The following is a 24,188-nucleotide window of genomic DNA, read 5'->3' on the forward strand; positions in this document are numbered from 1 at the left end:
ATGGAGCATCACTAACCTAAATGGCAGGCGACTTAGATGAACAGACCACAATTTCCTTGGCTTTTCAAGACTTCGTGAGTTTTCTTATTAGGGAATTTCCTGCTCCGTGGGTTCCTTGGTCACACACCCAGACTCTTCAAGAAGTTCCTTTGTGCAGAGGCCAATAACCTTGAGTCTTTAGGATCAAGTGAGGGAGGAGAGGCCCAAGAAGCCACCGTCTCTCCATCCTAGATGGTTCAAGTAGGAAGATCAGGATTGCAGCCCTGGACCACAAATATCCAGAGTCTAAATCCAGAGTTCTGTTTTCCTGATGAATCTTATTCTGACCATTCTCCATATGCCTTGATTTAATTACTTCTAGGATATCATTTTCCACATTTAACTTCTCTGGCCATGTTGGGAAGTGGAAAGAGGCAAGAAGGTGTTATATATAAACTGTTGTTTAACTGGGTGAACCCAATCTGTTGCTATATTGAAACTATACTAAAAATATGTTAGTAAAATGATATTTTTAGTACACACTGTCACAGCCACTAATACTAAAGAGTGGAAATAGTATTCTCCAGCATGCTTTTATTCTATAGAGCATACTAAGCAAAGTATTCCTCTATGCATTGTTAATATTGTCTTTAGTCCCCACTTTAGAAAGTCTTCACAGAGTAATTTGTGCTTCTGTTAAATTATTGATGCAAAATGGCTTCAGACTAAATACTCTCAAACCCTAATTATAGTTAAACCATTGGCTAATAGTGATTTCTCATAGGGTTTTTGTAAATAAAGCTTCATCTTGTTTTTACAAAAACCTTAACAGGGAGTGAGGGTAACCAGCTTCTCCCAGGTTTATAGATGAGGAAACTGGAATTGGTAATGTTTGAGGGTCTTTTGATCTTCCCAGTTGGCCCTAGTGGTAAAGAACCCACATGCTAATGGGGGAGATGTGAGAGACTCAGGTTCAATCGCTGGGTCAGGAAAGGTCTCCTGGAGGAGGGCATGGCAACCCACTCCAGCATTCTTGCCTGGAGAATGCCATGGACAGAGGAGCCTTGTGGGCTGTGGTCCACAGGGTCCCATAGAGTCAGACAAGACTGCAGTGACTCAGCACACATGCAAGCACTCATGAGCATTTTTTATGGATTCACATGGAGAGTACAAGGCAGTACTGGGTAGGACTCCAACATGACCTACCTGCAACATGACATGGACCTATAGTCATATTCAAAAATATCTTCAGAAATAAAGTATCCTTTTATCTTCATAACCGCCTAAAATGTCAGTTAGAAGACTATTGTTCCCTCATTTCACAGGTGAGAAAACTCCAACACATAAACATTTAAGGGTCTTTTACACATCATAGTGATAAAAGCAAAAATGTTAGTCGCTCAGTCATGTCCAACTCTTTATGAACCCAGGAACTGTAGCCCACCAGGCTCCTCACTCCATGGAATTCTCCAGGCAAGAATATTGGAGTGGGTGGCCATTTCCTTCTCCAGGGGATCTTCCCGACCTAGGGATCAAACCCAGGTCTACCACATTGCAGGCAGATTCTTTATCATCCTGAGCCACCAGGGAAGCCCCAAGAATACTGAAGTGGGTAGCCATTCACTTCCCCAGGGGATCTTCTCAACCCAAGGCCTGAATCCACATCTCCTCCTTGGCAGGTGGATTCTTTATCATCTGAGCCACCAGGGAAGCCCATTACACATCATATATGGAAACTTACAGAAACTCACCAGAAGAGACAGAACTAACTATCTGGACTCTTAGGAAACATTTGTAATCCTTTATTCAAAATCTTTAACACAATGTTATAAAGCAACTATACCCCAATAAAAATTGATAAAAATTTTAAAACCAGATATAAAATAATAATGCTTTATTATTTTAGAATGGCAGTGTGGTGTGTATCCTATAGATTACAAGACAACCCAATAAGTTTTGGACAGAATCTCATTCTCAAATAGACTGTGTTGGTGTTCCTGCAACAAACTGTGTGAATTCACATCAACTGTGATAAATATTTATTGAACTCATGGCTGCCAAAGTCCAAGTTCGTTGCCAAATTAGTTAGCTGCAAGCCTATGAAAAAATACTGGTTTTCAAAACTTCTGTGACTTTGCAACTAAGATTGAATGATTGGGGGTCTTCACTCCATTTGGTAGTGATCTTTTTCCCTTAGATGAGACAAGACAGTAATGTTCATCATTGCATCTTTATAGCCTACATCCTGTCTGTAATGTGAGTAGTCATAAGTTCATAACTCTTTTTGATATAGATTACTGGTTGTATTTTCCTTTGCTTACTAGATCCATCAGCCATTGGAAGCACGTTTATCTTCAGAACGAGCAGTAGGAAGAGACGTAAGAACAATTAAAGCTCTTGCAATAACAAATATCTTTCTTTGCTACAAAACCCCCCTTCAACTTTTTGGTTATATCATTGAAAATGAAGCGATAGATTTATAAGTATTTTAGATGATTTACATTTATTTTGAATTAGGTGAGCTGGGCTAATTGATGTAACACATAGACCTCAAGAAGTTGAGTGTCACAGTGCAATACAAGTTTACTCTTCACTCACATGAAAGGATAAAGCGGTTCCCAGGTTGGAGGGGTGCTCATTGAGGGCCCAGCTGATGGAGGTTCTGATGTTGAAATTGTTGCTTCCATGGTATCTTTGGATAAGAGACAGAGTGGAAGAAGGAATGTTAATATGTACAGACAAGAGAAAAGGGTAAAAGCTAGAGACCAAAGGGAGAGCCTTCCATAGCAAAAGTTGTGCCCACTTCCAGCCTTGGGGGTGGTTCCTGGAGCAACTTTGACGCCAGGTCAGATGGAGCCATAGGGTGATTATCCTTAACCCTCTTACACAAGCTTCCCTTTTCCAAATTTCCTTTTAAAGAATTCCTTGCTATATTGGTCCTAGGACACAGACTGAGATTGTAAAGGACTTTTTATTTCTTTCGGCAGGGATGAGCGGTGGTGACTCTTCAGACTTGAGTAACGAAGGAGAGCCTCAGGCAACATCTAGTTCAGCCCTAAGAGATGGGTCAGGTAAAGAAGATTAGGATGTCCAGCCTTGGCCTGCAGCATGTCAGGAGTCTGAATTTAAAGCTACTGCTTCCAGATGCATTTCATTCTGAGCTCCCTGACTACCTTGTATCCAGTTAATCCTGGGAACTACTTCTGGGATTTTTAGAAAATGGAAGGAGGCAGGAAATTATTATAAACTCACACTTAACAAAATGAGTATAATAATATAATATAATAATATGTGCGTGCTCAGTCATGTCCAACTCTTTGTGACCCCATGAACTGTAGCCTGCCACGTTCCTCTGTCCATGGGATTTCCCAGGCAAGAATACTGGACTGGTTTGCCTTTTCCTACTCCAAGGGAACTTCCCCATTTAGGTATTGAACCCACAATTCCTGCACTGGCAGGTGGATTCTTTCCCACTGCACCACCTGGGAAGCCCTAGTAACTAAATGTGTACTTTTGTATTTCTATTTTAGCAGAAAAAATTACCACAATGATGGTATCTTTTTAAGCACTGACTGTCATGTCTACTAACACCGAGATCTTAGATTTCTATAGTGCTATACTGGTTGGCACTAATGCCATTTGTAATTATAAAAACATCAAAAGACAACTGGTCCTGCTGTGTAATTATAGGCAGAAATAAAAGCTTCAGATGAACCATTGTAAAACTTTAGCATAGATTTTGTCAGATACTCAATGTATTGTGTTTGGATTGTCTGGCAGTATTTTAAACTCCTTTGGCAAATAAGACCTTACTCTGTCATTGCGAAGTCTTTAAGACTTAGGCAGAATAGCTATTGCTTCCCCATTTGGGGATGAGGAAATATTAATGGATGTACAGATGTTTAAGGATAAAAACGAGTGACTATTTTATGTCACAGGAAGACAAGAGCTGTGTTGTGTGATCAGAGTCCAAAGAGGAGATACCGGGATCTGGCATAGTCACAGGAGAATGTATCAGTGTCTGATGCAAGAAAGTATATTTAACAATAATAAATGCATGTCATCCAGTCCCATTACTTCATGGCAAATAGGTGGGGAAACAATGGAAACAGTCAGAGTTATTTTCTTGGACTCCAAAATCACTGCAGATGATGACTGCAACCATGAAATTAAATGACACTTGCTTCTTGGAAGAAAAGCTATGACAAGCCTAGACAGCATATTAAAAAACGGAGACATTAATTTGCCAGCAAAGGTCCATATAGTCAAAGCTATGGTTTTTCCAGTAGTTATGTATGTATGTGAAAGTTGGACCATAAAGAAGGCTGAGCACCGAAGGACTGATGCTTTTGAACTGTGGTGTGGGAGAAGACTCTTTGAGAGTCCTTTGGACTGCAAGGAGATCAAACCAGTCAATCCAAAAGGAAATCAACCCTGAATGTTCATTGGAAGGACTGATGCTGAAGCTGAAGCTGAAACTCTGATACTTAGGCCACCTGATGTGAAGATCTGGCTCATTAGAAAAGACTCTAATGCTGGGAAAGATTGAAGGCAGGAGGAGAAGGGAATGACAGAGGATGAGATGGTTGGATGGCATCACTGACTCGATGGACAAGAGTTTGAGCAGACTCCAGGAGTTGCTGATGGACAGGGAAGCCTGGTGTGCTGCAGTCCATGGGGTTGCAGAGTCAGACACGACTGAGCAACTGAACAACAAATAAATGCATGTGTATATATGTATGTGTGTATATGTATGTGACATATACACACATATATGCATATATATGTGTATCTATTGATGAATATATTTAACCACCAATATTAGTGTGAATATTGAAATATATATATATCCAGATTGAGAGGGAAAAAGCTAAAACCATAAACAAAGAGGGTGGGAATGGAACCAGCTAGATGGCGCACAAAACACCTAAAAAGATAAGACGAAAAAGGATGAACAGAGAAATTTTTCAAAAAACAGATGTTAACAATGTAACTGGACTTCCCTGGTGGACCAGTGGTTAAGAGTCTGCCTTGCAACGCAGGAGACACAGGCTCAATCCCTGATCCGGGAAGATCCCACCTGACATGGAGCAACCAAGTCTGGGTGCTGTAACTACTGAGCCCAGGCACTCTGGAGCCCATGTGCCACAGTTAACACCCAATGCAGCCAAATAAATAAACATTAAAAGTACAGGACCTGCAATTAAATTTGAATTTCAAATAAACAATGAATAATTCTTTTAAAAAAAAGAGTATCACTGATGAAATGAGAGAAATCAACACAGAAGATAAGAGAAATCAGGGGCAGAGAAGCTCACAGAATCACAGTGATAGAGATAAATTTTCTAAGGAGACCATAAAGGGGAAGAGAAGGAGGAGGTGTGGCTAGGTAGAAAGAGAGCAAATCTCCACTGGATATGAAGAGTGGTCATCGGAGCAGATGTGTTTCTCCTCAGCCCATCTGAGTTGTGGATGTTTGAGTATGTTTCAAGCTTCACAAGACCCAAATGTCGCCAGATTAGGAAGTGTTATAGAGGAAGATGGGTAATTTTCAAGGTATCTCTAGGAACTTTCCCATAAACATGATAATAAAATCTTGTGATTGACAGGCCTGTGATGCAGGAAACTCATAGAGAACTGGCAGAAGTAATAATAACAGAGTGGCCAGCATCAAAAGAAGAAGCAAATGGTGATGATGAAAGTGATATACTGTGAGATGAAGCTAAATAGCACTGAAGAAAAAAACAGATAAATGCAAAGACTGTAATATTTTAAAGCCAAAAGATCCAGGTAAAATTGAAAGAAAAGAAAAATTAGAAAGGGATGTGACAGTATAGAGAGGATCACTTCAATAATAACACTAGCTCCAGAGACTGAAGCATAGAAAACCAGATGGAATGAGACACAGAGGGGAAGTAATCAGTGGAGGGGATAAAGATGAGGCACAGAGAGATGGTTGGATGGCATCACTGACTCAATGGGCATGCATCTGAGTAAGCTCCAGGAGTTGGTGATGGACAGGCAAGCCTGGTGTGCTGCAGTCCATGGGGTCGCAAAGAGTCAGACATGACTGAGTGGCTGAACTGAAATGAACAGAGAGATAAATGGTTAAAAGATGAGGGGAAAAAAATGGTAGAGAGAGAAGCAGGGCAGTGCAAAAGAAAGAGAGGAGAGAGATGGAGAAGTTGTGGATCTGAGATGCTCATGAGACCAAAGCAACATTGTTCACAGTGGCAGTAAGTTTTCAGGGTAAGGTGTCCCCAGGTATCAAAATGGCTCCTGTAACTCACCCAGTTCATAAGAGACATCGCCAATGGAGTTTCATGCACTCTTACAGCTTCAATAACCATCTACAATCAAATTGTTCCTAAACCCACATTTCCAGTCCAGCCTGACTCTGTCTTCTGTGCTTTCAAACTCAGTTATACAAATATCAGAAAGACCTGTCCAAGGTCCTAAGGTTTTAGACTTCTCCACTTAGATATCTCTCAAAGACCTTCAAACTCAACACTTTCAGAACTGAGCACATCATCTTCCCCCTGAAAACCAGAATCTGCTCCTCCAATGTTCTCTATCTCTAAAACACTTACTAACTGACTCATTCTTTCAACTTGAACTTCTCAGTCATCCATGACAGAGACATCTCAATTGATATAATCCATCTGTCACCTGAGCTTCCATAGTGGCTCAGAGATAAAGAATTCACCTGCCAGGGCAGGAGATACAGGTTCGATCTCTGGGTTGAGAAGATCCCCTGGAGAAGGAAATGGCAACCCACTCCAGTATTCTTGCCTGGGAAATCCCATCGACAGACGAGGCTGATGGGCTACAGTCCATGGGGGTCACAAAACAATCAGACCTGACTTAGCAACTAAACAACAACAATCTGTCACCTAACTCTATCAGTTATTCCTTTTAAATGTCTCCAGCCAGTCCACTTGTTTCCATCTCCATGTCGGTACCCTTATCCATGTCTGTATCACTTCTCACTTGATCTAGTTCTATGGGCTCCTGTTTGTTCTCCTTCTAACATTGTTCCCACCAAACAAAGTCTAAGTGATTTAGCTAAGCTGATCTTTCAAAAATGTGAATGTGTTCACGCTGCTCTCCTACGTAATAGCTGAATGTCCTTTAATTTTCCTTTGGAATAAATTAATTCTTTGAGTGACTTCCAAACTCCCTCCCTGAGACCCCTGCATCTTTCTCCATCCTCATCATTGCCTCTCCTTGTCTCACTCGGTATTCAGACACACTGAACTCTTCTTGGTTTCCTGCATTTGCTGAATCCAGACTTTGGTATGTGCACTTCCATCCATTTGGGGCTGTCATCTTAGTCACCTTTCTCCCTAATCTGTTTACCTCCTTCTTCCATGATTCTTCCGCTAGAAAAGGTCCCTCATTTCAAACCAGGCTAGTTCTTCCTGCCTTCTGCATCCCCAGAGTAGACTGTACAATGTGTCTTAACAGTCTCCGTGTTTCAATGTGCATCCGTCTTTGTGCATCAGTTCCCTAGTTGCTCATAAGATTGATAAGCACTGATGCGTCAGTAGTCTTCTGCCCTGCGTCGTCACCATCATTCACCTTAGCACCTGACACGTGAGAGATGTACAGCAACCTTGATGAATGAGTAGAAAGAAAAAGTCTACCTTCTGTGTTTCAACATTTGGACATTTGTCTGGCAAAAATTCATTTATTACAGTATTTATATGAGAATATCTAATAAAGTTACTTTAATAGTTGAATATGTGTATAGAGGAACTAAAAAGCATCTTGATGAAAGTGAAAGAGGAGAGCGAAAAAGTTGGCTTAAAGCTCAACATTCAGAAAACGAAGATCATGGCATCTGGTCCCATCACTTCATGGCAAATAGATAGGGAAACAGTGGAAACAGTGGCAGACTTTATTTTGGGGGGCTCCAAAATCACTGCAGATGGTGACTGCAGCCATGAAATTAAAAGATGCTTACTCCTTGGAAGGAAAGTTATGATCAACCTAGATAGCATATTCAAAAGCAGAGACATTACTTTGTCAACAAAGGTCCATCCAGTCAAGTTTATGGTTTTTCCTGTGGTCATGTATGGATGTGAGAGTTGGACTGTGAAGAAAGCTGAGCACCGAGGAATTGATGCGTTTGAACTGTGGTGTTGGAGAAGACTCTTGAGAGTCCCTTGGACTGCAAGGAGATCCAACTAGTCCATTCTAAAGGAGATCAGTCCTGGGTGTTCTTTGGAAGGACTGATGCTAAAGCTGCAACTCCAAGGTACTTTGGCCACCTCATGCGAAGAGCTGACTCATGGGAAAAGACTCTGATGCTGGGAGGGACTGGGGGCAGGAGGAGAAGGGGACGACAGAGGATGAGATGGCTGGATGGCATCACCGACGCGATGTATGTGAGTCTGAGTGAACTCCGGGAGTTGGTGATGGACAGGGGAGCCTGGCGTGCTGCAATTCATGGGGTCGCAAAGAGTCGGACACGACTGAGCGACTGAAGTGAACTGAACTGAATATATATAAATGTAACAAACAGTATTTTTGGAAAAGAATAATGTCACATAAAAGTACAAATGTATGTAAAAATGTCATCAATGAGTGGATTGGAGAAGTATATAGAAGTATATAGAAAAAAATAGAAAAATTAAAATGCATATTTTGGGTGAAGAGTAAAAACAGATTAAAAGGAAGGGACAAGGACAGTGAGGAGCAGTAACAAGAGAAAGAGATGTCAGAGGCAGAGTCACCCTGTGATGTGGGAGTCAGGGAAAGAGGAGGGGAGGAGGCGTAAGTGAAAATTTCTTTACAAGCCGTAACTTAGGAGCAGAGCTCCAAGGGCTTAGAAGTGCTCCTGTGTCATGTATTCTTCAAAAAGTGTTCCAAGAGGCCAAGAAGCAATGACTGAAAGTCACCAAGCATTGATAGGATGGGTAAGGCCACCCAAGGTCAGGGTAGAGGTGGTTGAATAGATACCCCAGACCCAGGAGCAGCTGTGCAAGGTGATCAGTGTTCAAGGAGAACTTCAAGCAGCTCCCAACAGGGGGTGGACCAGTTACAGAAGGTGCAGGTCACAGGACCTTGGGCTGCAGGATGTCAGGAGTCTGAAATTAGAGCTCCCAGTCCTGATGCACTTGACTCTAAACACACTTTGACAGGGAGTGCACTCAGTTCACATCACAACCTTATTCTCTGCACTTACTTGACCTGACCATTTGGGGAACTGCAGGGAGGAAAGAATTCTATTTAACAGAATGGGTCCAACTGATTATACCTGTATGATATAGTTGAAATACACTGATGAAATCGACAATATCATGGGGCAAAGAAATAAATGTGTTCTGCTGGAAGATAATAGCGTCATTTTGTCACAACCTTGGAAAGACCTCGAAAGACAAACAATCCTTTACGCTATCAGAAAAAAAAGACCTCAGACAACTATTTGTAAACTCATTAGATAGTTTTGAAGGAGGCCTTCTAACATATTACTGATTTATATAGTGATTTCTCATTAGCTTTTGCAAATAAAATCTTATTTAATCTTCATAAAAAATGTAAAACCTGAGTGGCATACCTGTTGCTATCCCTGTTTCATAAATGAGGAAACTGATGCACATAAGTAGTGAAGAGATTTTTCAGGTTTACAGTTTTTTTAAGTTTCTGACCACCACCTGTTACTTTCTAGATTCCACGGATATTGGAAGCAATTCTACTTTGGGAAAACACGGTGGGAAAAGAAGTAAGACTATATAAGAATTTACTCGATTTTCATGTTACAAATGAACAATTTTTTAATTTATTTTAATTGGAGGTTAATTACTTTACAATATTGTATTGGTTTTGCCATTCATCATCATGAAGTTTATTATATTTTCTATACCTTTAATAAGAAAAAGATTAATGCCTTTTAAAGTAATTATTTTTCAAAATGCTCATATCTTCATGTGAATATCTTGCTTTTTATTCTTACTTTAAAATGTTTCTTGTAAATATTAACATATACATTTCCACAATTTTTCTATGCATGTGTTAATACTTTTTGTAATACAGTTTTATTTATCTAGAGTAATTCTATGCATACTCTCTCTCTTAAAAATTATATCATATCTAGAAAATTAAAATACATAACATTTTAAGTTGAACTACAAAAAACGTTTTTTAAAGGATGCTTTAACATGCACTCTTCCCATTTTTAGTGTGGTTGAGTATTTTCCATTTGTTATTGGTCATTTTTTTTCCTTCTTCATAGAATGCTTTGTCATGGAATGCTCGGTCAGTGTTTCCTGTTGTGATCTTTTTCTTTTCCTTACTATACTGCATAACTATAGAGATCTTTGTATCAGATACATGCACACTAAATCTTGTTCCTCTATGTTCCTAATATTTTGTCCCATTTGTTGTTTTTCTTTTAGGTTTGTTAACGGAATATTTTGTCTTAAAGAAGTTATAAATTTTTAGGAGGTCAAATTTGTTAGCCTTTTTCTCTCTAGTTCTTTGGTTTCCTATCATATTTATAATAGCCATTTCTAGATTTTTAAAAATATTGTTCTGTATTTGATTCTAGAATATTTGAAGTACCTGATAATTTTTATTATTTTCATAAAAATGAAGTTTTGCCATGAGTTTCGCCTATTTGTATATAGGCACTTTGATCACACAGCACCTTTACTTGTCTGAATATTAGTTTTTCTTTTATGAAAACATTGCAGGAGAAAAGGGAGAGCTCAGAAGTAGCAACAGACTGATGCTAGGGGTGAATTTTAGAATTCGCTCAAGAAGTTGCCCTCCCCATCTCCTTCCCAAGTTCTTTGGAAACTCTAATTAAAAATACATTGATTTTGCAGAATGATTTAGGGAGAAGAGAGACATACCCATTTGTTTATGTCTTATTTAATGTTCTTCCACTAAGAATTTTCTTAACACTTAAAAAAAATTTATATACTGTACACATTTGTTTCCATCTATAAATATCTTTTTCCCATTACAAAAGAGCTGGGATAAATTTAAATGAGATAAGACTCTCGAAATCTTTTTAAGTAGGAAATCTATGGTCATTTTATTGCCTATTTGCATATGAGGAAATCAGAATGCCAGGTATCTTTTTCTGATTTAATATAAAATCTTAGGAGCATCTATATAATAGTTTAAGGATCTACCTGCCACTTAAAATATTAGGGCCAGGCCTCCAAATGATCAAGACAACCAATCAGAATTAAGTTTCTTAAGAAATTTGTAATAAGTGGCAATACTTTCTAATGAGGAGAGTGTTACAAGACCCTTCCAAATAACTCTTTCAAGGCAAATTTATATCACAGAGAACAGAACAAATTGGTAATGGTTGCAAACAGACATGTCTTACCTTCTTATGAAAATTCTCAATACTGTCAAGGCAATTCTTGTTTTGAATTTATTTATTTATTTTAATTGGAGGATAATTACTTTACAATATTATGATGTTTTTGCCATACATCAATATGAATTGGCCATAGATATACATATGTCCCCTCCATTCATATGCTTATTGTGGGACATCTCCCCCATGAATTCTTTGTGTTAGTTTTATGGTAGAGAATTCTGTCTCTCCTTCTAAAGCTATGGGCTGAGAGGGCTTCCCCTTGTTCTCTTTGTGTAATTCTTTGTTAGGTACAAAGACTTACATTTAAAAAATCTGGTCTCTGGAATTTGACTAGTTAGCCTTATACAAAACACAGACCCATAGAGTTGGATTTTGTTGGCAGAAATAGAGAAAGTATTTGGAAAGAATCTTACCTAAAAACAGTAAAATATGATGAACATAGATTTTTCTACTACAGTCTCCAATCTTGTTGCTAAATCTGAACTAGTTTGAGATCCTTTATCTTTTTTCTATTCAGATTTCCTTTCTTGTCTTCACCTAAAGATATAACGTAAATGATTTGTTCAGTGATTTAAGCGAGGATATTTACAACATCCTTTTTAAGACGATCTCTCTCATATAGTATTTATAAGTATTTACTACTTATAGGTTAATTATTATTCCCAGCATTGTCAAAATATTTTCTGTAATGTTCTTTGATCTCCAAATACTGAGGACCCTTCTTTATACACCTTCTATTTATCAGACCTCATCCTTATGGGCCTCGTCCCATTTCCACACCTCTCAACTTACCCATTTCACACTCTCAACCTTTCTACAACTTCTCCTTCCTGAAAAATCAGACCACATCTCTACTAATGGCTGCTGAAACTCAGTCTTTCCTGATGGTACTCATTTTGGGTGAAGATATGTTAACAGACTTCAAAAGTGAGCATTATTACTGGCGTTGTGTGGGAATTTAGCATAATTGAAGGAAAAGCCAGATTTGGGGTGTCCCCGCAAACAAAAGTATAGAAGGCTTCCAATTTTGAAAGACTTTGGCCAAGCTTGCACTCATGCTAAAGACCGAGTTGCTGTTGGCTGTAGATAAAATTCCCATAGCTCATCCTATAGAACATGGCAGGATAATTTATAATGATTCCCTACTTCCACAGAATAAAGAAGTGAACTCAGAGCTTCCCTTTTTAAAAAAATTCTGAGTTTCACCCAGAGGCAAAGAGTCAAGCATCTCATTTGCAACATAGCCCAGGGTCCGGTCACAATAGAGGATCCCAGTGACAAATATACATATTGACACAGCCTCACAATCTAGCAACCTTAGGTGCTAAATGTAAGGTGGGAACCTCCATATTTTTCCACCATGATGAAACCAAGGAGGACTAATTCCACAAGATTAAGCCAATGACATACCGCAAATACTTGGAGTGATTTATGCCTCCAACTATACTTGGCCCAGGTTAAAAGTAGTAGCGCCATGTGGCAGGTGAGAAAAAACTCTGCATTAGAAATAGTTAAGCTTCTGTATATTGATGCATCTAAGAATGTGTTGGAAGAGTAATTTAAATGACTCATTCTATCAGTCTGTGAAAAGTTTAATCCAAGTATATGATTGTATACTTAAATCTGGGGGAAAAATGTTGAAATAAAGGGAGGGATAAGGAAATGTTAGGAAACTACAAATTAGAAGGTTGGTCAGTTTTCATTGTTGGTTCTTTGTCATGTACAGTGATGTAATCAGTGTTGTTGGCTAAGGAAGAGTCTCTGTAGATCTCATTGCAATGGTAAGGATGCCTCTACACCACATGCTCCCAAGAAGACTATTCATATTGACCATAGATGAGCAGCTCTGCTGACCTCATGGGTGAGGCAGGAGTAGGCAGCAGGGGTGGGGAGCATTGAGGATGGGGAGGCAGACCTCCTCCCAGGAGCCTGGGCTTTAGACCTGAAGGGATCTCTTTCTAACAAGCTCGCTTCTCCAGTCAAGAGGATGAAGCTGGTTGGCCTATCAGAGGAAGGTCTGATCATGGTCTTTCTGACTGGGAGGTTGTTGGTTGCTTCTTGCTTCCTAACACCTGGTGGGTCTTGGCATCACTGTGATCAGGTGAGTAAGCTGGGAGAATGTGATGCATTCTCTTGTCTGCTAAAGTATCACAATCTCCTACTTGCTTATAGCTCCTTCCTGGTCATTCATTGATAATGTTGATCAGAGAGTTGATAGTTGTGGTACTGTTGGTGGTAATGGTCCCTTCATGGCTTCCTGTATCTACATGTTGGAGTGTAGCTGAAATAGCATCCCTAGATATTTCGTCCAGTCTGGTAGCTATAAATTCTATCCATATGTTAATGACCACCAATTTTATTTCACCTCCTTTGGTCCCTCTATTGAACTGCCAAGTCATAAGTTCAACTTCTGACTCCAAACTTCTACTTGGAGTCTCAGATTTGACACATGAAATCCATTTCTTTATTTCACTCCCAAACCTGTCATCCACCACCTTTCTCTCACTAAATGGCATTATTTCTACTCAGTTTACTTGAGTCAAAAGTATAAAATAATGTGCTTGATTCCTCTTTTTTTCCCTAGTTCCTCCACATCCATTCACAAAAATGTTTCAAAACTATATATATTTTTTTAAAAAAAGAACCAAATATAGATAAGTATAACATCTGAAATCAAAAACAATGAAAAAATTGGGTGGACTCTGAAAATACATTGTGTGTGTGTGCATGTGTATACAAATACAGCCAGTTCTCATTATTCATGGTATAGAGGTTATATGAAGTCATCCCAAACCCAAAGTAGCTAATAGCAAAACTTTGCTTCCAAAAGAAATAGAGGGTTTGGTTCCTGTGAGCCTCTGGTCCTATTTTTGTAAACCAATAAACATAGATCTTTGTTTCATGAGTGTTTCTGTTTAAAGACACCTAATTTATTATACACGTTGATTCATTAATGTTGAACTCACATCCAACGGCGTTATAACTCATGCCTGATTGGAGCTCGTCTAACACACGTATTTTCTCCATAAGACACGTCACAGTCTTAAGAACACTAGACAGCACTTCAGCACTAGGCTTGAGGCCATTTTAAGCAGCATAATTACCAATAAAAAGCACAAAAATGAGAACAACATGGAATTAAGTAGATGGCAAAAGGATGCTTGTTTACAAAATGAGCTGAAACAAGGAGGCAGAGCTTTGTCTTATTCAGCCTCTGCTGGGAACACGTGTGTCTGGCAACACAAATTTTTCACTGCTCTGTACACCACCATGAATGACCATGGAAACGCCATGAGAACTGACTTGGGAGTTTCAAATCAATTTTAGAGAGTGGGTGACTTCACAAATTTGGAATATGTGAGTAATGAAGATTGGCTGTATATATACATATTTTCATTCTTTCTAGATTAGTTTTTTAAATTAAATAATACATAGGTTCTCACAGGCAATATTTTATTATTGTTGCTTGCCAGACAGCCTGCAATTTGGATTTATATTTACTCTCTGACCCAAGAGTTGTTTAACAGAGGGTGGGAGAAAATGTACATTCTCTATTTCCATTTTCTAGGTATGAAGTTGAATGTATATCAGCAATATCAACCTTGTTAAAATGTATTATTTGGGTCTTTCATACCCTTCTCATTCTGTCCACTTGATCATTTGTGGACTGAGGGTAATAAAAAATAAGATTGTCTACTAGTAGAGTGTTTTTACCTCTTATGATATTTCCTGTAATTTCTATTTGCTTAAAATATTTTGTCCTGGATTATACTTTTTTTGATAATCATATCAGGATTCCCTGGTTTCTTTTCGTTGATGTATGCCGAAATTACCTTTGCCTGTACATTGATTTTCAGCGTTTAAAAATGTGTTTTTATTTGAGTCTTTTGTATATGGTTAAAAGGTGGGATTTACTTTGTAATTTAATTACAAAATATATTATTTAAATAAGTGAGTTAAGTCCATGTCCTTTTATTGTTAGGACCAAAATGTTTGAACTCATTTCTGTCATGTTAATTTGTACTGATGACTCATCTTGTTCTAGTGTCTTGGATATTAAAAATGTCAACACCCTGCATTCTGTCTTCAATGCATTTATGTGCATGTGCATACCTGTGATACTTAGGAAGGTTTGCATTTTGGTTGCAGTGGTTAAAGCTGGGCATAGGATTGCTTAGCTGTGACTAACCCTCCCAACTGGTCTAGCAGTTAGCCCTGCCACATTTCTCCTGAGTAGGAGAAACATGAGACACTTCTTTCCTTTAAAAGAAATGAATGGTTGAGTTCTTGTTCATTTCCCATATTTCCTTTGGTTGGGAGTATATACTTTTATTTACAAAGGTTTATTCTTTTGTTGTAGTAATTACTCTCAGAAGTACCTTTATATGGCACCTTTGATCCTCTCTGAAGACAGATCCCGTTAATTTCCCACCCAGTAGATCTGCAAAATTAGCATGTTTCCTACATTTCTCTGTCCAGTCTCTTTCCTCTCCCACCCAATTTAGGCCACACTTTCCTTTTATTTTTTACCTCTCATATATAAAAAGTGCTTTATATTTATCCTTTATTTATCCAAATAATACCCCTTGACTCCCAACAGTAAAACAGACAATGACCTTGCTCTACCATTCGTATTTCTGCCTTCCTCTGCAATTTTTTTGGTATTACATTATATCTATATTTTCAGGACATATACACTTATCACTCTGGTCTTTCACCTCATTTACATTTTTATTTTAATCTTCTTGCCAAAATGTCTCAGTCCTGTCTTGGTTTGCTAAAGGGGACCCTCTATCAGTTTTCTCAATAAGTACTCACAGGACCAATATTTCCAAAATATCCCTATTCAAAAGTACTTGCTTTTATTATTTATACCTGAAAATAATTTGCTTGTTCTTTACTTCTAGAACTGTCTTGTAGGATTTTCCCAAAACCTTCTGCGACATTCAATGTTGCTATAGAAAATTCTACAGCCAAAGAGATTCCTCTCCCTTGAAAATGACTTGGTCTTTGGGCCCAGGCTGCCCATTCAATTCTTTATCTTTAAAGTCCAGTAAGTTTGCTGGAATATATTTCAGGGTTGACTGGAATCTATTTTCTCTGCTACAGAGTGAAAATACATGTACTTACGCAAAGTATACTTGATTATTTAAAATAATCTCGGAAAATGTTTTCTTGAACTTACCTTTAGTTATGTCTTCTCTTACTTTGGTCCTCTTCTTCAAGAACGCTAAGGATTTGTTCACTGCTTTCTGTTGATAGGGATATCACCCACATTTTTCTTCTAATGGAAAGACCCAGACTATTCTGCTCACATCCCATTGGCCTACACTTGGTCACATGGCCAGAGCTAAGTGCAAGGGGAGGCTATAGGCAGCCAAGCGTCCTATGAAAGAAAAGAGGGAGTATTTATGGGTGACAAACAGCAATCTGCTTACTTGTTCTCCACATTTTCCTCCCAAGTCCCTGATTTCCTCAAAGAGGCAAAGTCAGACTCTTTGTTGGTTTAAGCCTGGCCTTGTCGTCTCCTGAGGCACTTGGGCAATAAAAGGAGCTGGAATATGGATGCAATCTCTGAGCTTTGTGGCCAGAGACAAGTTAGCGTTGAGTGGAAAATAAGGGAGAAAGTGTTAGAAAAGTCTGTTGTAACTGATGAACACAGCTCTCAATGGAATGAGGAGAAGCAGACAAGAGAGAATTTAATCAATTAACCAGAAGCCAGACTCCTGGTATCACATCAGATCTATGCCCAATATACACACAATTACTGAAACCAAACTCAGAGCACATACCACACTGTGGGTGCCGTAGAGACAGGTGACACCCCATTCTCTGAACTGAGTTCTGTGATTTTCATTTCTACCTCGTTCCTTGTATTCTCTTCTTTATCTCTCTTCTTTTTCCTGCTCCCTTCCCGTTCTACTAATATTTTTCTTCTCTACTTTATTTCTTTTGGTCATTCTTTAAAATCATATCATATAAAACACTGCTGCTGGGTTTACCTGGCGCTGTAGAGATGACAAGATTTTTCTTCTGGAGCTGAAAACATATTTGGATATACATTTCTTTCATTTGGAAGAAATCCTTTCAATTTCTTCTGATTATTTCTAATACTAGATACATATTTGAATATATTATTATTATTATATATTAAATATATTTTAAACTATAGTAGTAGTATTCATCACTCAGTCATGTCTCTTTGTGATCCCATGGACTGTAGCCTGCCATGCTCCTCTGTCCATGGAATTCTCCAGGCAAGAAAACTGGAGTGGTTTGTGCACGCTTCAGTAGCAGCTTGTGGGCTCAGAAGCTTCAGTTCCCAGGCTCGAGAGCACAGGCTCAGTAGTTTCGATGCATGGCTTAGTGACTCCACAGCATGTGGGATCTTCTTCCCCAACCAGGGATCAAACCCATGTCTCCTACGTTGGCAGGCCTATTCTCAGCCACTGCACCACCAGGGAAGCATCCCATACTTATCTTTATCATCTTGTTTATTTCCCAGGTTATACTTACCTGGTCTAAGAATTCTGTCCTCTGAGTTTTTGTGAAATCTCACTGCCATATTTGATTTAATAGTTGGAATGAGAAGTCTAAGCACAGATCACATTTTTTTCCTTCTCCTACTTTCTTCCTTATCAAACCTGTTCTCTTAAATAGTTCTTTCTATGCCACAGGATGAAGTCTTAAATAAGCCCCAGAGTTGTGTTAATCCTTTTCAGCAGCAGTGATATTCTCACTCAACATTAAAAAGACTGAGCTGATATAGTATTAAAACTTTAAAATAGGTAGGAGGGAAATTGGGTAAGACCAGCCTCTTCGGCCATCTACACATCTTCTCTAATGCCGTTCAGTATCTACTGCTTTTGGCTGATTCAAGTTGGGGAGGAAGGAGAGAAGGAAGTAGTCAAGAGCAGGAATGGCCCTCTAACAATAAACCCTTCACTTCTCCCAGAAATGGCAGAGGCATGAGTCACATCTGTGGGTTCTTCAGAGATCCTCCCCCTTCAGGGAGAATTTCTCAACTGAAGTTCCCCTGATGCAGGAAATCCAACTGATGGCTTACCACTTCCTTCTTAGTCTCCCAGCTTCCAGGAGGTCCACACCCTTTCTAGGGTCACCTCTTTCATCCAAAATGTCTCCTGGACACAGTACCTCTCAAGAATTAACTGAACCTCTCCCTTCCCAGGGAAGGCTCATGCCTCTTCATGGTCTTCAGACTTTCTAGGCCCCTCTCTAGACTTTCCAGGTTTGAGTCTTTAAACACCGCTGCCTCCCTTAAGCCCTTGGAGACACAGATTAATTATCTTGGAAGCTTCCTCACTTGCCTTGAGGGGAGGGGAGCACTGAACTTCTATAGCAAGTCTCCGGTGCCAATAGATAGTCTATTTGAATAGGAAACCCAAGAACAACCACTCTACTTTCTGTGGTATATTGAGAGAGAAACTTCACAAAGAACACTTATTACCTGGACTTAAACCCCAAAGCTCCCAGTAAGGAGAGCTCTTAAGCTAAACCAGACTACTTTTGTATCTTTAATTTATTTGGCCTAGCAGGTTTGCCTGGTGGCTCAGATGGTAAAGCATTTGCCTACAATGTGGGAAACCCAGGTTCAGTCCCTGGGTCAGGAAGATCTCCTGGAGAAGGAATTGGCAACCCACTCCAGTACTCTTGCCCGGAAAATCCCATGGATGGAGGAACCTGGTAGGCTACAGTCCATGGGGTCACAAAGAGTCAGACACGACTGAGCGACTTCACTTCACAACAGGTTTGAAGGAAGGTGAATCAAGCAGTGCCAGAGAAAAACAGGAAGAGAAGATATTTTTTGTTCGCCTAAGAACCTACAGTTAAACAGGCCCAAACTGTAGTCCAGTGCAAGAAAGAGAAAGGAACAAAGGAAGGAAGAGAGAAAAGGGGAAAGAATGAAGGGGAGAAATGCAAACAAAGAATAAAAGAAGGAAGGGAGGAGAGGTGCACATTCCACGGCCCTGCCTTGGGAATCAACATGTTTGAACACGGCCTTCAAGAAATTCACCTGCACAAGCCCCCCTCATCGTTCCTCTCACAGCCTCTTATATCTGACAGCCTATTCACCTGAGATAGGGTTTCAATCAACCTTTTTTGATATCTCTCACCCTAAGATTTTCTGTGACTTGAAATTATATTTCTACAAATTCTACTTTGGCAATTTCTCTTGGTTAATTCTTTAGATCTTTTTTTGTCCAAACCCATGTGAACAAGCTCTTTTGTCTCTTTCATATTTTCAGCCCAAAAGCCTTCATTCAGGGTTAAGATGATGGCCAATGTATTATTTGTGTAAGTCACCATCACATATCCCTACTGCTGCTAAGTCACTTCAGTCATGTCCGACTCTCTGCGACCCCAGAGACAGCAGCCCACTAGGCTCCCCCATCCCTGGGATTCTGCAGGCAAGTACACTGGAGTGGGTTGCCATTTCCTTCTCCAGTGAATGAAAGTGAAAAGTGAAAGGGAAGTCGCTCAGTCGTGTCCGACTCTTAGCGACCCCATGAACTGCAGCCTACCAGGCTCCTCCGTCCATGGGATTCTCTAGGCAAGAGTACTGGAGTAGGGTGCCATCGCCTTCTCCGGCACATATCCCTAGATAATCCAAATTCTTGCATTACTGCATTGATTCTGCCTCTCAAGCAAAGGAAACCTGGATTGCTAAACTTAATTTTTTAAATTTCAGGATGCTTCAGTTTCTTTATAGGTAATGGGGATAGTAAAACTCCCTAAGATAAATTAATAAATGTAAGGGTCTTAATTTGTGTCTAGCATATAATAAGCACGTAACAACTGTTCAGTTCATCGCTCAGTCGCGTCCGACTCTTTGCAACCCCGTGGACTGCAGCACAGCAGGCTTCCCTGTCCATCACCAACTCTCGGAGTTTGATCAAACTCATGTCCATTGAGTCAGTGATGCCATTCAACCATCTCATCCTCTGTTGTCTCCTTCTCTGCCTGCCTTCAGTCTTTCCCAGAATCAGGGTCTTTTCCAATTAGTCAGTTCTTTGCATCAGGTGGCTAATGTATGGGAGTTTCAGCTTCAGCATCAGTCCTTCCAATGAATATTCAGGACTGATTTCCTTTAGGATTGAGTGTTTTGAACTCCTTGCTGTCCAAGGGACTCTAAAAGTCTTCTCCAACACCACAGTTCATAAGTATCAATTCTCTGGGACTCAGCTTTTTTTTCTAGTCCAACTCTCACATATATACATGACTACTGGAAAAACCATAGCTTTGACTAGAGGGAACTTTGCTGGCAAAATAACGTCTCTACTTTTTAATATGGCATCTGGGTTGGTCATAGCTTTTCTTCCAAGGAGCAAGCATCTTTTAATTTCATGGCTGCAGTCACCATCTGCAGTGAGTTTGGAGCCCAAAAAAATAACGTCTCTCATTGTTTCCATTATTTCCACATCTATTTGCCAAGAAGTAATGGGACTGGGTGCCATGATTTTAGTTTTTTGAATGTGGAGTTTTAAGCCAGCTTTTTTACTCTCCTTCATTTTCAGCTTTCATTATTATCATTCTCAAAGTGTTCCTTTAGATACAAGAAATAAAACTTGCCTTAAGTTCTTTTAAATGTAGACATAAATGTGTTTGGATTAGTGTGAGTAAACAACATGAAATCTAGGAACCCAGGTTAACCATCAAAGGCTTGGTAAGTGCAAGGCTCTGGAGCATTTATTTTTCTTTATGCAGTAGGATCTTGACAATTTACAGTAAAATGGAATTTTTTTAAAGTATTATTACATGCAATGCAACTGTTCAGCAGCATCTGTTTTATATTTTTCTATTTTCTCAGAAAGAGGGGAAAGACACAGAATTGAGATTCTGAGTAACAGAGCCTCAAAGAGGCAAACCAAGAGGAAAGAAATATATAAATAAATGTTCAATAACTAAACATCTAAATTCATATGTTTTATTCTACACTTTTATTAATAGACTTATTTCTCTAATTACTTTCTATAGCTACTAACCATTGAGAAATATACCAGATTTAGTCAACTTCTAAAACATGACAGGGAGACAAAGATGATACTTCAAACAAGTAGCATAGTGGTGGAATCTGCAACCAGAACCCAAGGCCCAAGGGCTTCTGCAGTGCTGAACTGATAACTTTTGAGGCTGGAAATAGTTGTAGCTATAAAACACTGGGTAACTCACGAGTGATGACACTGTCCTGCCCTACGTCCCACCCCCGTGAGGCAATCCTGTGGACTTGGGTCTGTCACATTGCCCCTTCTGCCTGAGTTTATTCCTCTGTAAAGTGAAATAATAATAAAGAGACTAACTGGCCAGCAAGGCCCACCTCAGCTTCATACATGAGCTGTTTTCTCCTGAACCAGCATTACCAAAGTAGTACTCTAGGATTCTAGCCGTGGGAACTGAATGATGGGCACAGACTTTTAGCTAGAAAGCATCCCTGACTTCAACGTTCAGACACTGCTGAATGATGGCACATGGACATGCCTGATCTTTTCGGATGCAATCAGTAATTGCATCAGATACTACATTTTTCTGAAATATCTAAGTCAACATTTTGTGCTATCTCTAACCCTACCTACAACTTTAGGAACTTAGGCATCAATTTTACATTGAAGGCAAAAAGAGAAGGGGGCAGCAGAGGATGAGATGGTTAGATAATATCAATGATTCAATGGACATGATTTTGAGCAAACTCTGGGAGATAGTGGAGGACAGAGGAGCCTGGCATGCTACAGTCCATGAGGTCACAAAGTCAGACACGACCTAGTGATGGAAAAACAGCAACAAAAGCAAAAATCAGTTTTATAAGCTTCCCTTCTTTGGGCCATTGAACTAGTTTGTTTGTTCGTTTTTTTGTCAGTCCTTGCTCATTTTTGCCACCATTTTTTATCAAAAAGCTTTCAAGTTTAGTTTTGCGGCAGTTACCTGACCTACAGAATTGAGCATAAAGTTTTCCTTGAGACCTAATATTACTACCTTTAATCGCTGCCTCTTTATAAAAGTAAATCTTCAGTGCTTTTATTTAATTTGTATTTTTAGCTGTGCACATCAATTTTCTCATCTGTAAGATGAGGATAGTATTAGTTCTTATTTGATAAATTTGCTCTAAGGATAAAGTAAATCAATAGAGACAGGTTCTAAGGATCGTTCCTGCTGCACAATAAAGAATTGACAGATGTCCAGCTTCATTACTCTGCTCACATTGCTGCTCTGTTACTTGGGAAATGTGTAAGACACGGTTTCAATTTTATTTGGAATGACTGGGAAATGTTAGTAAAAGAAATACAGGATATATCTCGCATCATCTTTGTAACTAAGTCTAGACCACAGTTCCCCAAACTAAGGTCCACAGGGCAAAGTCAATCCATGAACTGTTTCATTAATGAATTTTTAGTGGAACACAGCCAGAGCCACATCTTACCATTTATGAATTGTCTATGGATGCCTTCACAATAAAACAGTAGAGCTGAGTAATCACAAAAGAAATTGTGGTCCATAGCACCTTAAATATTTTCTTCTCTGGCCCTTTACAGAAAAAACCCCTAACTCCTTATCAAGGTATTTGACATTTTTCTTGATGTACTAGACAGACTCCTGAAAAGTGACATTTGAATGGTATTTTTGCAAAACACTATTTGCAACATAATGTTGTAAAAAGACACATTTATGTTATTTTTCTACTTTCTCCCAGGGATAGAAACAGTCTGCACTGAGTCTTTGAAAAGAGGCAGAAAAAGAGGTAAAAAATAAATGATTAATGCATTTTTAACTGAAATAATGCAAATTTCTATTTTATAATTCATGTTTTTAGTGATCAATCAATTTTCTTAATTAACTTATAGAGCCAGTAACAAATGTTAGGATAGTTCCTGCTCCTGCTCAGTTTCAACAACATGACAGGCAGCCGCTTCATTGATTAGTCAATCGATCTGTGAGAGACCCCCAGGCCTCCTGAGCAGGTCTCCCCTCACCATAGTGATAACTTTTGAGGAAGGAAATATGAAGAAATTTATCTAAAGAGTATGACTCACATAGTATTTAGCTCATTCATCTCTCTTGCCTACACAGAGAGCCATAGGCTAGCCACCAAAGGGGACTCTGAGTGGCAATGGGACCTGTTACCAAAGAAATTCCTAAAATTTCTTTGATTGTATAACTTTGGCTTGTCACTCATTTTTTTGGCCTCAATTTCTTCCTCTGTAAATCGGTGGGTGGCAGGTGAATTTGAATGGCCTCCTGCACCCACCCAACTCTAATAGAACTGACTCTGGAAGGACTGTCCACAGCCTACCCTCCCCATCAAGAGAGAAGCCCCAACATTAGTCTTTAATGGATCCCCTTTAATACTGGCCAGAAGGGCAAGAGAAAATGTTCCCACTACTGACATCCTTTCTAAGATTTTCAGCACCTGCTTCAGAGGAATCAGACCTCAGCACCCTCACCCCAGGGTATACAGAGGCCCTCTCCCTGAGAAATCTGTGGTTTCTTTTAGAGCAAGTTACATTCTAGGAGCAGAGAAAGCTCACATGAAAGAGAAGTGAAGCAAAGCAGAAAGCAAGGCGGGAAGGTGGAACTGACCCGCCGGGGGCCCATTGCAACCCTGCTTTGTTGCCCCAGTTGAGCCCTCAAACAGGGAGAAAAAATGAAAAATTGAGGCTTTTTCTCCATCTGTATAACTTCAAGGCAATGATATGACTATAAATCTTCCTTCAAAACAGCAGGAAGAAAATGATCGTGCAATAGGTAGCTGGGGCTGGCAAGCTTGGGAATTCAGATCCTGCTTCAAGAGGTGTGTATTTAGGATTTCAGAGGATTGGGATATAAAGTGACATTAGGTTTATGGACCTAACCT

At 39.4% G+C, this 24,188-nt stretch overlaps 1 protein-coding gene across 16 annotated transcripts in view; it reads left to right on the top strand.

Annotated features, from left to right (window-relative positions):
• Positions 1-24,188, top strand: part of LOC138434250 (nuclear body protein SP140-like protein) — a 93,910-nt gene that overhangs the window by 50,017 nt on the left and 19,705 nt on the right. For 7 of the 16 annotated variants that reach the window (XR_011254691.1, XM_069578589.1, XM_069578590.1 and 4 more), the window contains 4 exons: positions 2,304-2,357; positions 2,967-3,050; positions 9,653-9,706; positions 23,028-23,075. Coding sequence is in view for 15 of the 16 variants with exons in the window: in XM_069578589.1 (XP_069434690.1) it covers positions 2,304-2,357; positions 2,967-3,050; positions 9,653-9,706; positions 23,028-23,075 (240 nt within the window). In the remaining variant the exon portion in view is untranslated. The remainder of the gene's footprint in view (positions 1-2,303; positions 2,358-2,966; positions 3,051-9,652; positions 9,707-23,027; positions 23,076-24,188) is intronic. The other 9 variants (XM_069578599.1, XM_069578600.1, XM_069578602.1 and 6 more) reach the window with 3 other exon arrangements.

This window comes from Ovis canadensis, chromosome 2, assembly GCF_042477335.2.
Source record: "Ovis canadensis isolate MfBH-ARS-UI-01 breed Bighorn chromosome 2, ARS-UI_OviCan_v2, whole genome shotgun sequence".
NCBI lineage: Eukaryota > Metazoa > Chordata > Mammalia > Artiodactyla > Bovidae > Ovis > Ovis canadensis.